Source organism: Cryptotermes secundus, unplaced genomic scaffold, assembly GCF_002891405.2.
Source record: "Cryptotermes secundus unplaced genomic scaffold, Csec_1.0 scaffold46, whole genome shotgun sequence".
In the NCBI taxonomy this organism is placed as follows: Eukaryota; Metazoa; Arthropoda; class Insecta; order Blattodea; family Kalotermitidae; genus Cryptotermes; species Cryptotermes secundus.
In genome coordinates, this window is record NW_019726221.1 from 1,615,819 (window position 1) to 1,636,399 (window position 20,581).

The window sequence follows — 20,581 nt, forward strand, 5'->3', positions numbered from 1 at the left end:
GAAAAATCTAACAATCTACAGCAAAACCATCAATTATTATGGGCGTTATAACATAGGTGTGCAGCTGAACGAAACATACACGTCGAACCCCCCCAGACGATTTAAATCCCTGACGAAACATACACGACGAACCACGGCAACGGGTTAAACTGGAATCATGACATGTGATATGTACTGCACATATAACACCATATTTCCATGGTTGTCCAGACTGGGTCTGGGGCTTACCCAGCCTCCTTCCCTGGAAGTAAAGTGGGTGGGGGTGCAGCTGACCACTCAGCTCCATATAATGCTGAAGTCAATAAAGGTGGAGCTATACTTTCACTCCCCCACATCTTCATAGCATGGTCCTTAATTAATTAACCGTTACTTTTATTTCTGTGGTAATTTTGAGCTTATAATTGTGGTTAATCTGTGTGAATCATGTTCATGGTAGTTACTTTTCAACCATGAGTTATGCCACTTGTCTGAGTCTTCAATTCTTACAATGGTGCTATGCAAGAAGTTATATAATGTAGAACAAGAATTATATATTAAGAAATACTCATATTACTATAGGATATATTGGAAGAAAAGGCTGCTATCATTAAACTCATCCTTTCATTTGGGATGAGAATGTGAAACTTTTAAGAACTTAATATACTAACCATTTACTCCCCATATATCCTTAAACAAATGTACATCCAAAAGGAAGTGTACTTATATAGCAACTATAGTCATACATGTAACAAAAGGAGTCAGATTACCATCTATATGGACACAGGTCTTGAACTTTAAACCAAGAGCATCAGGAAGTACATTTTATAATATATTTCTGACTTGTACAAAACAAATTACAAACACCCACATTTTAAGCGGAAATTGAATGAAGTTTTTTGAAAAAGGTTGTTACTGTCCAATACAGGAGAGTCTGAATGATGTTATTAAATATTATTTTCTGAGATGTACAGTTTATACTTTCATACAGATAGTTTTTGTATGGTACTAGATTTATTGTTTACTTCATACATCCTTATGTTTATATACTATTCTCACAGAATGTAATATTTTATTTCTTTTCTTTGTTGTTATGTTGAATATAACATATAAACATTCTACACTGCCTCCTACAGTATTTCAACCTAGGTTAAATAGACCCGTCTAAACATTATGGTCTTCACTGGCTGATATTTGTGGAATTTGCACTGCCATTACATGACCCATCTGTCTGACATACAAAATGCCACATGATATCTCATACTCACCTGCAGAGGATGCATGGACTCATGGATCCTGATGTTGAAGGTGTGGAAGATGTCAATGTACAATATATGATGTTTTAAAAAATATCTGAAATATAATACACCCAACCCAACAATAATCCTATCCTAAGACCAAGAAACAGTACAACAGACTTAATATTCTGTACTCAAGTCTGCCTGATCAGATAATTTCCCACATACATATCACCCATATGTATGTAAATTCATACACTAAGTAAAAGCTCTACAGAACACGTTCATGCAAGGCTAACATTGCAACCATCCTTCCATATTCATATATTTGATATTAGCAGTTCTGCTTATTCATGGTGTAGTCCCAACAATTCATTATCACAGACCATTTTACTTTTACAAGTTCCCAGTCATGCATCTGCAAGCTTTGAGCTGCTTCTCAGCATCTAACACACGTTACATTATTATTATTAAAATATTTTTCTTTGATCCAACAGCCACCCCGTAGGGCTGGATATAAAAATTGTCATATATCATGTCAGAGACAAACAGTCACGTGCAATAAAATACAGATACACATTAAATGTAATATGTAAAATCTAAAGTACAAATAATAAATCAAGCCTCTTGGAAAACAATACAAGTTGTCAGTAAATAAAACATATAAAAATACAAAATAATAAATAAGGCCTTTTGCAAAAAAGCGCAAGTTGTTCCAATTATGACAAATTAGAAAGGAAAATATCAACTCTGTTGACAACATCAACTTTCCAATTCTTAGTTTAAATATTAGATGTTAAAACAATTGAGAACAGCTCTCTTGACTCAGAACAAAGACAGGACCAACAATATGTTTTGACTGACTATTTACTCTGCATTTATCTTTATGCTTCTTACATGGTCAACAAATTCCTCAATGGAGTAAAAGGAATTTCTTAATAAGTATCTTTTTAAAGCAACCCTAAATTGATCTTTATCCATTCTTAACATTGAGATACTGTCTGGTAACATGTTAAAGAATGTGACACCTGAGTAATACACGCCCCTCTGATACGACAACAAATGAGAAGCAGGCATATGAAAAAGATTGTTATTCCTGGTGCCAATCGTGTATATTGTATTATTTATCAAAAACTGGTCACAGTTTTTTACAACAAAAGTCAGTAGTGATAACATGTATACACAGGGAATTGGCAATATTCCCAGCTTCTTAAACAGATCACGACATGAGTGAGTTGGCCCAACTCCCATCATTATTCTTATCGTTTTCTTTTGCATACGAAAGACTTTAAGACAATCAGGGGTATTACCCCAGTATATTATGCCATATTTCATTAAAGAATGATAATATGCATAATAAATGGATTTTAAGTTATTTTTGTTTAGAATATAAGATAATTTTTGCATTTGGAATCCAACCATACTCAATTTATGAAGTAACTGATTTACATGCACCTTACAAGTCAGACGATTATCAATCTGTAAACCCAGAAATGTTGTAGTGTCAGCTGTTTTGAGTATTGTGTTAAGAAGCATAGTTGTTAGTGGATAATCAGTATGTATTATTGGTGTAAACTTTATAATTTTTGTTTTGTCAAGATTTAATGCAAGAAGATTTGCCTGAAACCATCTACTCATATGACTACAAATATCATCTAATTTTATTTTTAAATTATTATAGTCCTTGGCTGTACAGACAATGCTTGTGTCATCTGCAAACATTATGACTTCAGAAAATTCTCTTATTTCAAGGGGAAAATCGTTGATATAAATGTTAAAAAGTAGGGGTCCCAAGACTGAACCCTGTGGCACACCAGAGCGAACTAGCTCCCAGCCTGAATTATATTTGTTGTTGGTATATTTTAGTTCAACCCTTTGTTTCCTATTTTGAAATTAGGATTTAAACCATTGTACAAATAAACCCTGGACACCATAATATTGGAGTTTGAATAACATGAGTTCGTGATCTACACAGTCGAATGCCTTGGCTATATCACAGAATATGCCAACTGTATATTCTTTTCTGTCCCAAGCAGTTAGTGTTATATTAGTTAGTTTGAAGATCGCATCTTCAGTAGATAATCCTTTTTAAAATCCAAATTGCTGTGGGAGTAATATTTTGTGCTTTGTAATATGATCATTGAGTCTTTTATAGATTACCATTTCAAATACTTTTGCAAACCCTGTTATTATTGATATTGGTCTATAATTATGTATAATGGTTTTGTCTCCTTTTTTGTATAGTGGTTTAATAACAGCATATTTTAATCTTTCAGGATATACTCCCATTATTAATGACTTATTAATTATATAAGCTATGGGTTTACTTATTTGGTGCCTACTAAGTTTAATTAATTTATTTGTTATATCATCATAACCTGAAGAGTTTTTGGATTTGAGTTTGTTAACCACACCAATTATTTCACTTTCTGAAACAAGGTTACAGTTCATCATAGGGAAACCATTTGGGAAATGTGAACACAGATACTTCATTGCTGAATGTGAATTAGTTTTCTTTATATTAACATTTTCAGTTACTGATGAAAAAAATGTATTAAAATTTTGTGCTGCTTCATCCTTACTTACTTTTTCGGTATTGTGTTGGAATGATTTTGGTAAACTATCGTTATTGTTGCTATTTTTCCTTCCTGTCTCCCTATTAATAATACTCCATGTAGCTTTTATCCTATCCTTAGCTGATGCGATTAATCTGTTGTAATGTAGCCTCTTTGCTTCCCTTATTACTCTTCTTAATATACTACAATAAGTTTTGTAATATGTTTTGAAACTGCTACTTTGATTTTTACTAAGAATATACAAAAATTCTTTACATCTACGGAGGTACGTATTCCCAGTGTTATCCACGAATTATCATTATCTTTTTTACTTATATTTTTCTTAAGAAAACATGATTCATATATAAGCAGGTAAGTATTCAAAAATATATTATATGCTTCATTAACTTCATTTGATTGATAAATTTTTTCCCAATTTTCATTGCATATTTCATTTTGAAATTGTACTAATGAATCTTTGTTTACAATTCTAATCATAGTACCATGAAGCTTATGCTTGTTCAGATTACTGATATTCTTTAATATAAGACATTGGGCGTCATGATCAGACAGACTGTTGGTAATCGGGAGTACATCATAAGAGTTTTTCCTTTAATTATCAATAAAAATATTATCAATTAGGGAGCTATTGTTCTGAGTAATTCTGGTTGGTAACTGGACAGTAGTAAAAACATTAAACGAGTACAACAGTAAGAGGAGCTGAGTCTTATGGACAGACTCGTTTAAAAAATTTACATTAAAATCTCCAATTATAAATTCCGTTTTTGTTTTATGTAGGAGATTAAGTACTTTTTCCAGTTTCTTCATAAAATAATCAAAACTGCCACTAGGTGACCTGTATACACATAAAACTAGTATGTTTTGTTTTTCAATATTGATCTTAAGCGCACACATTTCTATATTCTTTTCATCACAGTATTGTGTTAGATCAATAGGAGTAAATTTTATGGCTGGTTTAATATAAATACACACACCTCCTGCTAGATGTCTCGAGTGAGCAAAACTTGCTCCTAAAACACAGTTCGACAGTTTATTAGAAGATAATTTAGAATCTGTCATATAATGCTCAGAGAGACATATTAGGTGAGGACTAATATTTCTAGCTACTATTGAACATGTGAATTCGTCAGTTTTATTGGCAAGACCTCTAATATTTTGGTGAATAATGATTAATGATTCTTTAGGTTGCTTAGATACATTAGATTTAGACTTATTTGCATCAGACTCTTATTCCCATAAAAAATCCTCATTTCTAGTTGGTAGTCTTCTTTTCCTTTTGATACAGTGAACAGGTTCCTGGTCAGGCATTGGGCCTTGATGATCCTTATAGTTGTTAGTTTCCCCTTTGTTTCTGTTTTTTTTCGTCTGAGTTGAGTGTACCATTTCTTGAGATTACTTTGGTAGCATGCCCTGACTCTATTGTTAGCTTTATATGGACGGGTAATGTTGTTTCCCATTTCAGTGGATAACCGTAGTTCTTGACTTCTGCTCGACTATTTCTTGTATTACATTAGATATTCTTGCTGCCATTTCTATTTTACCTTTCTTATTGTAATGAAATCCATGTCTAGTATAAAGTTCTCTGTCCATTTTGGCATTTACTAAGGTTACCTTATTTAGACTATTTACCAGTTCAGTTAATCTTCCGTTGAACCTCCTTATTTCCTCATTCACGCATGAATTAAGATTCAAGTCATGCCTATGGGATACTGTAATTACTATGGTGTTGGTAAAATGGTTACTTCTCAGATACTTGATTTCCTGGTTTAATCCACTTCCAGCATTATTTTTTGATATATCATTTGCTCTGCCACAATAGATTAGGATATCTTTCTGCATTAATTTATGTACTTCCTGTGTAGCAGTACATGTCAGTTGATTAATATTTGCATTACGTTTTACTATTCCCATGATCTCATAGTTATCGCCCAGTTTGTGTCTCAGCTCACTGGAAAGTCCCCTGACATGACTATCACGAATAATCAAAATTTTACATTTTTCTGATAACTTAGTTGATTTGTTTCTCTCATTATTTTTGACTTTATGTAGTCGATTATATAATATACTATTTCTAGATATTAGTGGGGTCTGGACATTTACTTCCTCACGTGGTATTGCCATTGAGGTTACGATGGTTGGAATAGTTGATATTACTTCATCATTAGTGTCTTCATTTATTCTGGTGCATCTAAGAGCTTCCGAGTAGTTCTTTTGGGTAACACTCCACTATTGCTAGAGGGGGTCTGTTTAAAAGTTATTTTACTTTCTTCTAGATTTAAATGATTCCCAATAGGGTTTGTTTGACCTCAGGACAAATGGCCATGTTGTAAAACTCATGTAGTTCTCTTCTATTCAATAATACTTCCAAATCTTGCTGTTCATTATCAGAAGCACTTGAGATAATTAAGGCACTATTCTGAACTAAAGGATCAGCGATATCGCTTGAACATGCTTCTTTACGGTTAGCGGAAATTTCGTCAATTTTTGCCGTCTTCTTATTGAATTCTTCATGTAATATTTTTATTATTTTTTCAAGCGATAGTATTTCAGTCTTTGCCTGAAGTAGTTCAATACTTCATTCCTCACAACTGATACATTTCACTTCTTGTGTTGCACTTCCATTCTTAAGAAATGGAGGGATACAGCTATCTGGTTGACCCATACAATCCGCCATCATGGTCCACTTCAGTCCCTGCCTTGCTTACTGGCAACATTTTGCACAGTATAGCAGTTTTTTTTTTTACTTTTTCTTATATATAGTATATGCAAGAAACTACTGTAATTGTGAAAACAATAATCTCAAGAATTTGATGGATTTATGTATTTTCAGCAATCCTGAACACATAAAAAGTGGTTCTGGTATGCTGTCTTTATGTACAGATATACACCTCAATAGTGGCTGAACAGTTCAACAAATTTTGTACATATCTGGTAGTTTATCCATCATTGGTCAGTAGATGATGTATATGAACATTCTAGCTCCAAAAATACATGAGCGCCAAAATACAAAAATGGTGATTTTCTCAAAAGTTGCTCCAATGATCTTGGTTTAATTTGGTCATTTCTGGACATCTCCCTAAACAAAACCACATAAGTGGTCTCATAAGGAAAACAACACTAGGCACACAAACACAAAATGCTGACTGCCTCAAAATCACTTTTACCAGACAGACGGCTATCATTATTGTTTGGTATTCAGAAACCAACAATGGTCTATCAAGCAATAATCAATTTCTTTTTTTCTCAAGATAACATAGTCAACATCAACTGTAAATGAGAAAGTAAGTGCCATGTCTTTCCAGCAATTTATTTATTATTTTATAAACTTATTTTCAAGTAAGTTATTAAATCAATAAATTGAAATAATTGTTTAAACTTAACCTCATATTTATCCTTTACACGAAGGTCTTCAAACACACCTTCCAATTCCAAACATATATCTTTCCATCCTCCTCTCATCAGTCTTTATATACATGGATTAAGAAATGGAGGAGTGGAAAAGGTTCTCTTCAGTGACAACACAGTTATGTGCTCCTGCCATGCTCCCACTAAGGGCTGTTTTCTCATAATTTCCTGTTCACTGCTGCACCTGGCATGAACAGGACTCTTTTCATCTCCTTTCCCCCTCCCACTGCCCAGAATGACCACGATCCAAGTCACTCTACCTATGTAAGGTGGTCACATCCTCATCCTACTCAATTCAACCCTGAAGATGAAGGCAGCAGAGTGTTTGGAAACTTTCATATCCACTTACAAGATTACATGCTCTCACAACACACAACTACTTTAACTTCATCTGTGTATCCTACATATGTTATACTCAACTTAAACTCAAATATGATCACAGTCCAACTGCAAATGTGACTCCATAGCTGTGTCTGGTTTTGATCTACCATTTCCAGAATTTGGAAATGCTAGTCACAAAAGAAGTGCTTAGTCGAATATTTGGCTATATTAGTTTCTAAAAAATGATTTCCTTAGTCCAGTGGTGAAATGTCCATTAATGCAAAGTTCCCACTATATAATGGTAGTGTGACGACACGCATCTGACATATGATGGGGTACCCAAAAGAAACCGAACTAATTTTTTTGTGGGCAGAGCTTTTGTAGTACTGCGTTTTGCCGCTATGAGCGCATAGAGCTAACATTCCTGAGTCGATAAGCCGACTACCGTTGCTTCAGAAGGTAAGGACTAGTTTCGGCAGAGTTTATAGTGACAACTGTTTTGTGTGATTGTCGTTTTTGCAATGGCTAATTTTCGTGAACAGCGTGTGGCAGTGAAATTCTGCTTTTTGCTCGGGAAAAGTGGAACAGAAACTCTTGAAATGTTAAAAACGGCGTACAAGGACGATGCTATGGGGAAAACTCAAGTGTTTGAGTGGTTTTCCCGTTTCAAAAATGGTGAAATGTCAATTGATGACAAACCTCGTTCTGGTCGTCCTTCCACGGCCCGAACACATGAAAATGTTGAAAAAATTCGTGAAATCATGAAGGAAGATCGACGACGGACCATTGAAGAAATTGTGGAGCTGTCGGGAGTGACTTGGAGCTCAGTTCAGCGAATTTTGACAGAAGATTTGGGAATGAAAAGGGTGGCTGCGAAATTCGTGCCACGACTGCTGAACAAAAACAAGGTTGCATGGAAGCATGCTGTGCTTTGAAAGAAGAGTCCCGAAATGATCAAAACTTTTTTTAAAAAATTATCACCGGTGACGAAACCTGGTGCTATGCTTACGATCCTGAATCAAAGCAACAATCAAGCGAGTGGAAGACTTCAAGTTTGCCTCGCCCCAAGAAAGCTCGTCAGGTGAAATCAAACATGAAAACAATGCTGATTTGTTTTTTCGATGTGAGAGGAGTCGTCCATTCAGAGTTTGTTCCCCAGGGTCAGACAGTTAACCAGGCTTTCTTCTTGGAAGTTTTGAAAAGACTGCACAACAGTTTGCGGCGGAAGCGGCCAGATTTGTGGCAGTCGGGTGACTGGTTTTTCCATCATGACAATGCCCCTGCTCACACAGCCCTGTCTGTATGACAATTCTTGACCAAAAATTGTATGATCCCTGTTCCTCACCCTCCGTACTCACCCGACCTTGCCCCGTGCAACTTTTTTTTGTTTCCTCGAATGAAAAGACATGAAAGGAAAGCGTTTTGCTGATGTTGCTGACGTGAAGGAAAAAACGACGGAGGCGCTGTCAAGCATCTCAAAAGATGAATTTAGACAATGTTTTGGAAAATGGAATAAAAGACAAGTGTATTAGTGTAAGTGGAGAGTACCTTGAAGGGGATTGAAGGTTTGTGCTTAAATTTTGAATAAATAAGTTAAAAAAAATAAGTTCGGTTTCTTTTGGGTACCCTCTCGTACTGTACTTCTGTTTCACCAATGGACCATCAAATTTACGTCCATTACAGAAAACGTAATGTAACCGGCTTCAGTGACTGTGAAATGTACAGGACATAAGAAGACATAATCTGGGTTGGTAGATAACTGCAGGGCTATATCATTAAAGTAGATAATGACAACCTGGCCAAATATCACTCAATCACTACAATCACGTGTTAAATGATTCAAATTACGGCCAATGTTTACCTTTACACTTTTTATGTAAGTCTTCCATTGAACCAGGATTTTCCAGTCCATTTATCTGGCTCTGTTTCTGATCGGAACTTGTCCCATCAGTTGATGTTTTAGACCCTGAACCCTCAGTTTTTATGAAACTTGGAAAACCAACTGTAGAAGGTGGAGGTGGAGGCATGGGCGCCGGTACCGATAAACCACCTGGTGGTTGACTTCCAGCCATAACATTACCCATACCTCTAAATAATAATGTCCAACTATTAATATTTCAAAACTTAACAACAACAATTAGTACTCTGGCAATTACGCCACTCGAAGCAAATGCTTTCACAACTCATGCACCAATGGACGCTGCCATTTGTAAATTAATTTCAAACCATTGCGATTGGTGGATCAATAACATCGTCGTTGAATCGCTGCGAACTTATACCTGCACAACTTTGTCCTGTGCATAAAACATTATTACCATAAACGCCGTATGCATCAAATGAAGCGGATATCTGGCACCAGTATGCGAATAATATAGCATTCCCTATATTTTTTTAATTTAATTCATGAATCATTTTAAAATATAATTAAGTTATTCCTAACCAAATCCGTTATCAAAAAATCGTTGTAACCTTAACTCTGCTCATAGAAGACGTAAAGAATCCTCAATAGATGGCAGACCATGGGGGAGAAACGTAATAATGTATTAGTTTTGAATCAACGGTATTTGAAAATGAATTGTAGTTTGTTCGTTAGTCCCTTTGTGGAAGTACGAATTGTGGGTAATTTTGTTCTTGAGGTGTAAAGATTGAAGATTTATAATAATTGTAATTGTTACATTTATATATATAAACTATTATGTGGACTTATTTCGGAAATAAGGAAGAGAGTTTGTAAAATGCAGTGAATTTGATGTGGCTTGTATGTTGCGATAATGGTGACTGATTTATGCGTAATAGGCATCGGCACATATGTCTTACATTGATGTGTTTATCAAAAAAAAAAAATGTGCTAGCCTGATTAGTCCTCAGCTTCAAGTGCTTCAGTATGATCTGAAATGGGGGTTTCTGTTGGTGCTTAAAATAGGTTGACAAAAAGCATTACGTGCAAGAATGATTTACGCAGAGCTGTCATTTCCATTTTTGGGTCATTGAAGTATTTCATTATTAAAAATGTATATGAAGCCAATCATCAACCAAATTAGCCATGTTATGCTTAGACTAAGAATATAGTAATGTAACTACCAACTGTAATTGGTTCCATTTAAATATCATATCATGGTACTAATTGGGCACATTTGATGCACCTCCCAGAAAATTTGTTTAAGAAATCATGTACCGATACATACGAGATATTCATATCTGTGTAATTTATAAGTACATGAAAACGTGTTTCTATTTAAACATTTTATTAAATATTGCAGTAATTGAAATTGTTTCAAGGGATATTTCAGTGGGTATAGTGACTAGGCTATGGGCTGCACGAATGAGGAGTCGGGGTTCGATTCTTGGTAGGGGCACGAGATTTTTTCTTCTCCATTAATGCCCAGACAGGGTTTGGGGCCCACCCTGCTTCCTATGTTCAGTGGGTACCAGGGGCTGTTTACTGCGGAGTGAAGTAGCAGTAGTATGCAGAGGTTAGGAATGGTGGAGCTATACCTCCACTCCCATACATTTCATCATGGTGTAATGTTTAATTAATTAAGTCCAGGAATAGCTTTACCTTACCAAGTATCATGTTTTCAAAGAACAGCTTTATGGTACTGAAGAGCACATTCTACAGGGTTGTGAAGCTCTGCAGTTTGAAGAGAGCCTGACATTTTGGAGAATACCAGGCAAGGTAGGAACAGAAACTTGGCCTACTCCTTGACCCTGAGAACAGGAAATAAAAAAGGTAAAGTTGTCCTTGTGCTTAACTAATTAAGCACTATGCCATGAAGATGTATGGAGAATGAATGTGCAGATCCACAATAGAGGAAGTATGTTCCCCTAAAACATTGGGCTGTCTGAAGTACATGTCATTACAACCCCAGAAGACCATCTCTTCATATTCACTGCCGTGAGAACCCCAAGAGAGGAAATTTGTGGCACTGTTACTGCATATTCCTGTTAATGAGTTGGAAGTTTATTTACAGATGCTAGACCTAACATGAAACCAGTGTAACCTTATGAGCCTATCAACCCTGTCACTGAATTTGGGTTTCACATAATTCACAACCCCAAGTACAAACTTTACTAATTTCGCCAACAGAACCTATCTACAATGCATCTTATTGCAAAGCTGAATGTTTTTGTCAATTCTTCACTACTGGCCAGTGGCAGCCTGCCTTTGGCTCAGTGCTACCAATTATTCAAGAGTCTAGGATCGCTGCATAAGAACAATAAAAGAAACTTACTCATATTGTAAGAGGTGCTGAAAATGCTATCACTGTAAACACATGTGCACATGCACCCATGCACATGCAAACACGTGCATGCATCTTTGCACGGAAACACATGAGCATGGAACACGGCTGGATAGCTGCAGTCACTCTGAGTGGTATTCACTACCTAACACATTGTTTTACATTGTTGCAGCCTTATTTATTCAGAGATGGGGCAAAAATGGAATGCATACTCATGTCAATGTAGATGTTTTCACTAGCATTTAAGACTACTAATAGTACTTGATTTAAGTTATTCTGGACATGTAGCAGTAGTGCTCAGATGAAGGTATACTCATGGCTAGTAGTGATGTATTGACACAGCTATTAAAACTTCCTAAGAAAACAAATGCACTATAGAAAGAAATGTGTTGATACTCAAGTGTAATACGAATGATGGTTTATTTTCAATTCTTTATAAAAGATTAAACAATTGGAATATAACAATTTGAAATATTAACTTTTTTATTTTTGCCCCATTTTTTAGTAATTAATTTCTCTCTTATTTTTATTTTATGGAAACATTCAAGGATCCTCTATATGAAAAAAAAAGCCATGCACAATTTGAGAGTCATTTGTGATGATTACTCTGTCAGCATCCTAAAGTATAAAGTAAGCTTTTTCCATGTTCTTTGAATTGAAACAGGAGAGAATTTTCACTGATGAGTGTAGTGCATGTTTTGCACACCCCATCAGAATATGAAATTGATGGCTGAGCTGTTCTGCTAGTTGTCTTACAAAAATTTTGTGCTCATTATGCTACAAGCAGTTTATTCTCAATAAATGTAAAGCTTTTCTTTATTTAGAAGTTCAAGAAATTTTATGTGACTGTTGAACTTTCAGGGGAACCAAAATATTTAACTTACTCTTGAGATTCATTGTAGTGGCAGCAATAGTGATGGAATTCATTAAACAGTCAATCCAAAAATCCTAAAAGAAGTCAGGGAATATCTTTTCACCAATACAGTGAAGTATACACATAAATATTCTGAGACAAGAAATGTAATGTAAGAAACCAGCATAATTCAACCTTCTTTGATCTAATATTTGTTTGTCTTTAATATAAAAACACTGCAGTAGCCCTGTTGCAATTGCAATATCCATGGCCCTGCCTGTATAAAAATCCCCAACTTGGGTGGAAAAATGTAGCACAGTTGTCATATTCATTTCAGTTCCAGACATCAATGCATTCAGTCACAAATTTGTAATGTTCAGAGTACATACCAGCTCATATAGTGTCAAAAAGAATCGGTGATGAAACAAAACCAAAAGTTCTTATTGATGCTTAGGTGTGAGAGGGGGGCTGGTGAAGTTTCACTGATAAAAGGAAAGACATTGCTGATATCAGCAGTTTTGATGAATCTTCTTTAGGGCAGGAATTTGCAAGCACAGGCACAAACTTGGGGTGACACTACTACCCAATTAAAGTAGTATGTGATGGAGATGACAGTCTGCGTTTGATTAGTTACCACAGAATGGGGCAGTATGAAGCTACAGTACTGTAATAAATAATCATACTACAATTACCATAAATACTCTACTACACAGAGCAAATACCAGCATATTCACTTAATAAAGAATATTCACCCAGCCCTCTTAGCAATTGAATATGATTTTTAGTGGCTTGGAGATCAGCCATCCATATTGAGTTTTTTGTGATATTTGTCAGTTGTTCCAGGCAAGTGCCGGGTAGTATCATAAAATAGGTTGTGACTGTGACTGCTGCCTTCCACTTTTCCCATTCATGTTTAAGTATTATCGTATAATTATTTATAATCTATATAGATAAAGAAACATTAAATAAATCTCTTAGTGCTGTATGAACATATTCAAAGGCCACAATATTTTAGAGTAGCAATGCAACCTGAAATGTAGTGGAACAGTGCTTGTAAATAAAACTTACATCGGGTAACTGGCCTTGCAAGCATGTGCCTGTTGCCCAGTGAAGTTTCATGGCAGGCAGTGTTGAATGATGATATGTGATATCTTTAAATTGCAGTGAGACTATAGGTGGTAGAAACCTGCCGCACAGTTCTCTCCAGGATATCTGGTTGTCTTCAGTCTAAAGGTTGACATGAAAGTCTCTAAGTTTCCATCCCTAAATGTTCTGATAGAATTGTGTGTACTGTATGACATGTACAGGAAAAGGAGGCTGTCTATTTCAGTTAACTTTCCTTGTAATTATGAATAGTAAATTATTACTAGAAAGGAGAAATGCCTTTAATATTTTTAATTTTGATGTGAAGGTGCTTTCAGGTTGATGATCATAATGATATTTTCAAAATGACGTTTTGGACTAGAACATTATTGAATATTATGGCTTTGAAGTGTGGGATCACACATGTACCAGAAAGGACTATCTATACATGTATAGAGCCACAGGTGTATTATTTTCAAAATGACCTTCAAAAGTTTTGAGTATTCTTCTCCATTATAATTTTCTGAAGTTGTTTTGTATCAGATTGTTAACATTCTATATTTACTTTCTACCTTGAGTATTTAATTTCAGTACCCGAAGATCTGAAGCATTTGTTGTAAAGGACTAATGAAGTATCTCTCAGAGGATCATTAGGAGACTATGTTATCTTTTCTTTATCGTGCATTAGCTCTTTGTGATAGTGTCTCATGGTGACTGTGTTCAAGCAAATGAAAGTCTGCATATAGTGTTGGGATTGTGATATTAAAAGAATTGTAAAAAAAAGTAACAGTGAGGTCATATGCATCCAGGTGAATATGATGTTTAACATTTCCAGTAATGTAGGATGTTACTGAGCTACTGACTTTGTGTTTACTGCATCATAGTGCGTTTTGTGGTAGTTGAATGGCACCTTTCCTAAGTGCTTTATATAGAACTTTCATATGAAGTGTAAGTATGGATGTTTCAACAGCCGTGGAAGAGAAGGAACTTCTTAGATCTGTCCATTAGTATGAATGTGGTTAGTTAAGTATAGTTCCACTTGTTCAACACATGGCTGTCATGCTGTCCAGAGAGCTGTCAGCACTTCACTGTGGCTGGGAAGGTGAATGCTTCTTCATCCTGTAAGCGGTTCTTCAACCCGATATCTGCTTCAGAGTACATGTAGAGAAAACGCTGGTGATGGAATGCTGCTGTATTGCTGTGGAGAGACTCCTGCTGCAGAAAGACGTGCCATTACCGACTCGTGAGGATCATGGTTGATCTCACCTGCAGATTCGTGGCACTGCAGTGGATCTTCCCGTTGGCAACAGCATTTCGTCGGTCTGTTTGCCGAGTTCCTGCAACATATTTCGAGCATCTTCGCGTTGCAATGACACCGTGTTCGGTTTTATGGAGTCTGTGGTTCTTCGAAAACCACTGACTACATTCGGATTTGAAACACGCATTTCAGACGAGTTGTTTTATCATATCGTACCAGAAATGGCTTCGAGGCTGTCCGGTTTCCGTGCTCTAGCATCATGCGACTACTGTAAACGCGGTTCGGTTCGTTTGGTATTGCGATGCCGGTTATCGGGTGTCATGGAGCTTTTCTTGAATTGAAATCCAAGCCCTTGAGATATGAGGAATCTAGAAATCGAGGTATGGATGTCTGTGCAGTTTTGTTATAGTCAAGGTAGGAAATCTTTGATCAATAAAGGCTAAAACTAAAAATGAGATACTGTGAAAACATTCAACTTGTTTTTGAGGTCAAGGGATTCAGTGACAGGATAGTACTGTGCTTCATCTTAAAATATTATTTTAATTTTGCATATTAATAATTCTCTATTTTGTGTCTGAATTGTATTTTTGTTTTAATCAGCACGTAAAGAATGAAGCAAGCTTTGAAATTACTTATGTTTTAACATTGTAGAGCTGCCTTAGATTACAGATCATCTAGTGATAACATGCATGCGTCACTTTTATAAATATTCTGTATTATACATCAGATTGAGCTACAGTAGCTGTATTAAGTACTGAAATTAATAATAAAGTAATGAATGTGTCATGGGCAGTCACTTGTAATTAGCCATAATTTCAGGATTTAATTTAATATAAATTTATCTGTTTCCAGTACTTACATTTATTGAATAGTGAAACTATTCTTGAATAACAATAAGTATGCATGTAATATAAATATTTAATTACTGGGGCAGAAATAGTTACCTGTGCTTGAACTGTAAGTGGGTGAATAGTACATAAATCGTCAGTCATATTTCAAGTAGTGATTTTGTTATTCGCATGGAACTGTAAATGCACATGGTCAGGAACACACTAGACATATTTATACCATGATTCTAATAGTACCAGCATTTGACAACATGGAATCATTTTCTGAAGTGGAATGTGTTTCTTTTTTTTTCTTTGCATAATAGAATGCAACTTTTTATTGTTTCTAATTGTTAGTTCAAAATTCAAGTATTTTATAATCTATAGCCAGTGCCAGAACTAAAATAGTGTCTTGTGCCTACATTGTAGCTTGGTAGTAGTGCAGAAATTTTAACTGGATGTTGATAGTAGCAGGACTGCTGTTTGAACATTATTACTGTAAAAGTAAGTCTGCTTTGAAAGAGACTATTCCCATGTATCATTAGAGACTTAGTTCCTTACTTTCCAAAATAAATTTTTGTAGTCTTTTTAAATCTTATACTCAGAAGCATTGCTTTGTTAAGAAATATCAATTAAAAACATTTTTGAAATCATGCTTTTTTTTTTCATGTAATGCTAGAAAAGTATGTATCCACAATCAATATAAATATCTCTGATCTTCAGAAGTCTTATTTTACCTAAGTTATGACTCATTTTACTTTTGTTTGCTTTTACTTAATTTTGCCCTTTCTCAGAAATCTTCAGTCCTCTGTTGCATAACAGTTTCTAACCAAAGGGTTGTAGTTTTATAAAATGTTTCCTGAAGATATCGTAGTCACTTACTCATACTTGATAAAATCATTCGTGGAATGCAGTTTATAAATATATTTGACCTTTTTTGTGCTTGTCATGCATTTGTCCTGTGTTGGCTATTATTTGTTCTGTATTTGCAGACTGTAATCATATTTTGTTCACACTTTCTTTATTTATTAAATTCAGTTCATTTCAAGGCTACTTATTCAAATTGATATTATGTTAAAATGTATACTCATAGTTTCATTTTTTCATTGTTATGGTTGTATTTACTTATTTTCTTGTCCCTCCTAATTGTTCTTATGTTTCTTGCTTTTTTTTAAGTACTTTATGTCCCACTTAGTATTCCTGTCAGTGTAATAATTCTGTCTCATATTGGCATTTCCTTATTTGATTAGTGAATATTTTCATATGTATCATGGCCCCATATGAGTTTGTCACCAAGTCTGTATAAGTGTGTCTGGTGTATGTGTTCATGCTAGGTTCATGATCTGCTTATGTGGGGCCTGGTGATAGGTTCCTGTGCATGTATGCAGTCATGTGAGTTATGTTTTTGTCATTTGTTTGTTTCATTTCATTTCATTTCATTTTTATTTGCCATTCATAATTGCTACAACATTAGCACTCGAACAAGTCACATCATTAAATACATCATTCTTGAAATCCTTTTGCCCAAATGCCCAAAGAATTATGCCTGGATGTTAGTGTGTAGTGTAATTTTTAATGTATTCAGTGATTTGTTCTTCTGTTACTTGACCATTCTGATGTATGTATATCTGAAAGCTATCATTTACATTCACCAATTTTACTTTTCTTACGTTTAAAAATGTCCATTGTATTTCCCATGGCCACCTATATTTATGTTGTCTGTTTTCCATATTTGTTTTTGTGCTTTTTATGTCTGATCTTGACCAGTTTACTTGTTTGTCTTAAATGCCTTTTTATTTAACAATGTAAGCATGTTATTTTTCTAAACTCCCATTCTAATACATGCTGAATCTTTTTCTGTTGTCTTGTGAGTGACAACTGGATGGTTGTCAAATAACTTGATGAATTTTGTAATACGATTACCAGTACAGAAGACCCTAATTATTTGCAAGTGAATTAAACATGGGACATTAGAATCATTTATGTGTTCATTTTGGCTTCCGATATTGATCTGTATGTTGCCATTGCATCCGGTTCAGTAGTATGCATTGTTGATGCTTTACCCTGTTCATTGCATGTGGTTCAGTAATATGAGTCATTGATGTTTTACCCTGTTTCTCAATAGGCTATACATCTTTTCACCCTGTTGCAACTTTCTGGTTTCCTACTGGTTTTTTGCACAGGCCTACCACAGAACAAGGTTGTGTTCTTCTATGGTAAGATATTTGCCTCACAGTTTAGGGACCAGTATCATGACCAGTAAGTAATAATTAACTGACTGTCAGGGTTGAATGTGGCTTAGAAAGCAGACATTCCCATATTTAGGATGATTCATCATTGTTTTAACTATCCATGCCAATTTTCCCCTCCCACAGATAATTGAGAGTTCACTTATATGTAAATGTAATCCTTTTTTTTTTATTATTCATACATATAACTTCCTGAAGATTTGTCCTGTTTTTTGCCTTTCGTTTTTCAGAGTGTCCCATTGTAATTTCTGTGTGACTTCTTATTTGTATTCATTACCTTGGTCTATTTTCTGTTTTTCAGTTTGGCTTATTCGGTTAAGGGCACTGTATGTAATCTGTTATCATCACGCTTTAGCTGCCTAAATTGAAATCTGGTAGGTAGTTTGACCTCTTGTTTATGGCAGTGTTAGTTGCAGCAGGTTTTCTGCATATCTGGAATTGTAATTTATTGTTATCTTTTCAGATGATTAACTGCAAGTGATTTAGTTTGCCTTTCAGTAAACATAATTGATTTGTGAATTTTGTTGATTTTTTGTTGTTCACTTTTTAACAATTGCCTCCTTTCCTGAGGTAACATATGGTATTCCTTCTTTCCGTTTCTGTTATCCCATTTTCTTCCCTGTAAAATATAAATATACTAATGTAATACTGTGGAATGAATCACAGTTTCTCATAAGTTTATAAAATTTGTCACTGTGTTGGAAATAATTTTGACCAGGAACTATATTTGTAAGTAACATAACACCTTTCATTACTAGTTTTGGTTTATTGCTATCCTGTCGTATTTGTCTTGTGATTTTCTCATTGTCATGAATGGGTATTTTTGTAACTGATGGGGATGTATAGAATTAATGGACAGTCTTACTACTTGATTTTCTTTCTGCAATTTCACGTATGCTTTCAGTGTAAGTGGTCTAGGATCTTCTTGTATTTGTACTTAGGCTTTATCATCTTGAGATGTACACTATTGCTGGCATTCTTATATCCTTTCTTTCTTTCTTCTTCTTTATTTATATCCTTGTATATTCTTCCATGTTTTCTGGAGGATGTGCCTGTGTTTGTGGATAATCATTTTTCCTCTGTGATGTCTGTTACATTTTTATTGTTATTGATTTTGCTTGGTTGTTACTGTTCTGCTGCTACTACTACTGTTGCCATTGCTGCTGCTAACCCCCCCCCCTGCTGCAGCGCTGAATTACTGCTAATTCATTCAAGTAATCATGTTATCTAATACGATGATGCATGTTTTATGTTGTAAAAATTCTTGAAAAATTATTTACAATAGTTATGCAGTAAAATGGAATTGTAACATTCCTTGCTGTTGTGTGGTGGTTAAAGTTCATAGTCTGCTATGAATAGGTTGTATGTTTCTTGCTTCTCTGACCTTGGCAATATTTTGTTAAAACAAGATTTAATGAGCACCTCTTTTACCTGCTTGACCACTTTATGAAATTTACCTTGAATTTCATGTAATTCCAAAAGTAAGGTCTCCTATGTTTGAAAATATAAAATAAACATTTATTTTCAATTTTGGATACATCAGTTGAATCTTGAACATGTACTCATTTCTCTACATAATCGCCATTTCGGTCGATGCATTTTTGTAGGTGCAGTGGCAGTTTTTTTGTATGCCCATGTCATACCAGTTCACCTCCATGCTGTTCAGGAAACTTCGAACCTCAGCTTTCACCTCATCGTCGTCGTTGAAGCGCTTTCCAGACAAATGTTCTTTCAACTTTGGAAAGAGATGGTAGTCACTGGGCGCCAAGTCCGGACTATAGGGTGGATGGGTGATGATGTTCCATCCGAACTGTTGCAGTTGAGCTACGGTTTGTCGGGCAGCATGGGGGCGAGCGTTATCGTGGAGAATGCTTACGCCCTTGCTCAACATCCCTCTTCTCCGGTTCTGAATCGCCCGCCTGAGTTTTCTCAGTGTCTCACAATATCTCTCAGCGTTTATTGTGGTCCCAGTTTCCATAAAGTCAACCAACAATACCCCGTTTCGATCCCAAAACACAGTTGCCATGACTTTACCGGCAGACTGTGTTTGCTTGAATTTTCGAGGCTTAGGCGAAGAGGAATGCCGCCACTGACGTGATTGTTGTTTTGTCTCAGGTGTGAAGTGGTACGCCCAGGTTTCGTCGCCTGTGACGATTGAATTCAAGAAGTTGTCCTTTTCGTCAGCATAGCAGCGAAGAAATTCACGGGAAGAGTCAACTCTCTGCCGTTTGTGGTCTTCCGTGAGCATTTGTGGGACCCATCTTGCTCACAGCTTCCGATAATTCAACTTCTCTGTCAAAACCCGATAAATGGTGGTTCGGGAAACCTCGGGAACCGAAATGCAGAGATCATCGAGTGTGATGCGCCTATCCTGACGCATGACTCGCTCAATCTTCGCGACTGTCTCGTCAGAAATTGACGGTCTCCCAGTTATTTTTTCGTCGTGTATTGCAGTACGACCAGATTCAAACTCCCTACACCACTTGCGGACGTTCTTTATGTCCATGCATGACTCGCCATACACTTCCACCAATTGGCGATGAATTTCAATTGG

General features: G+C 35.6%; 2 protein-coding genes across 17 annotated transcripts in view; one reads left to right on the forward strand and one right to left on the reverse strand.

Annotated features, from left to right (window-relative positions):
- LOC111863840 (mitochondrial import receptor subunit TOM40 homolog 1) overlaps positions 1 to 9,793 on the reverse strand; it is a 17,762-nt gene extending 7,969 nt beyond the window's left edge. Inside the window, exon 1 of the mRNA XM_023850573.2 lies at positions 9,378 to 9,793. Within this exon, the coding sequence (XP_023706341.1) occupies positions 9,378 to 9,600 (223 nt within the window). The 5' untranslated portion in view covers positions 9,601 to 9,793. The remainder of the gene's footprint in view (positions 1 to 9,377) is intronic.
- A 281-nt stretch (positions 9,794 to 10,074) lies between these two features.
- Positions 10,075 to 20,581, forward strand: part of LOC111863864 (serine/arginine-rich splicing factor 4) — a 29,012-nt gene continuing 18,505 nt past the window's right edge. Inside the window, exons 1-3 of one of the 16 annotated variants that reach the window (XM_023850627.2) lie at positions 10,075 to 10,131; positions 14,285 to 15,331; positions 18,329 to 18,401. The gene's annotated coding sequence lies outside the window, so the exon portion shown is untranslated. Of the gene's footprint in view, positions 10,275 to 11,859; positions 15,366 to 18,328; positions 18,402 to 20,581 lie in introns of those variants that run through there. The other 15 variants (XM_023850622.2, XM_023850620.2, XM_023850623.2 and 12 more) reach the window with 15 other exon arrangements.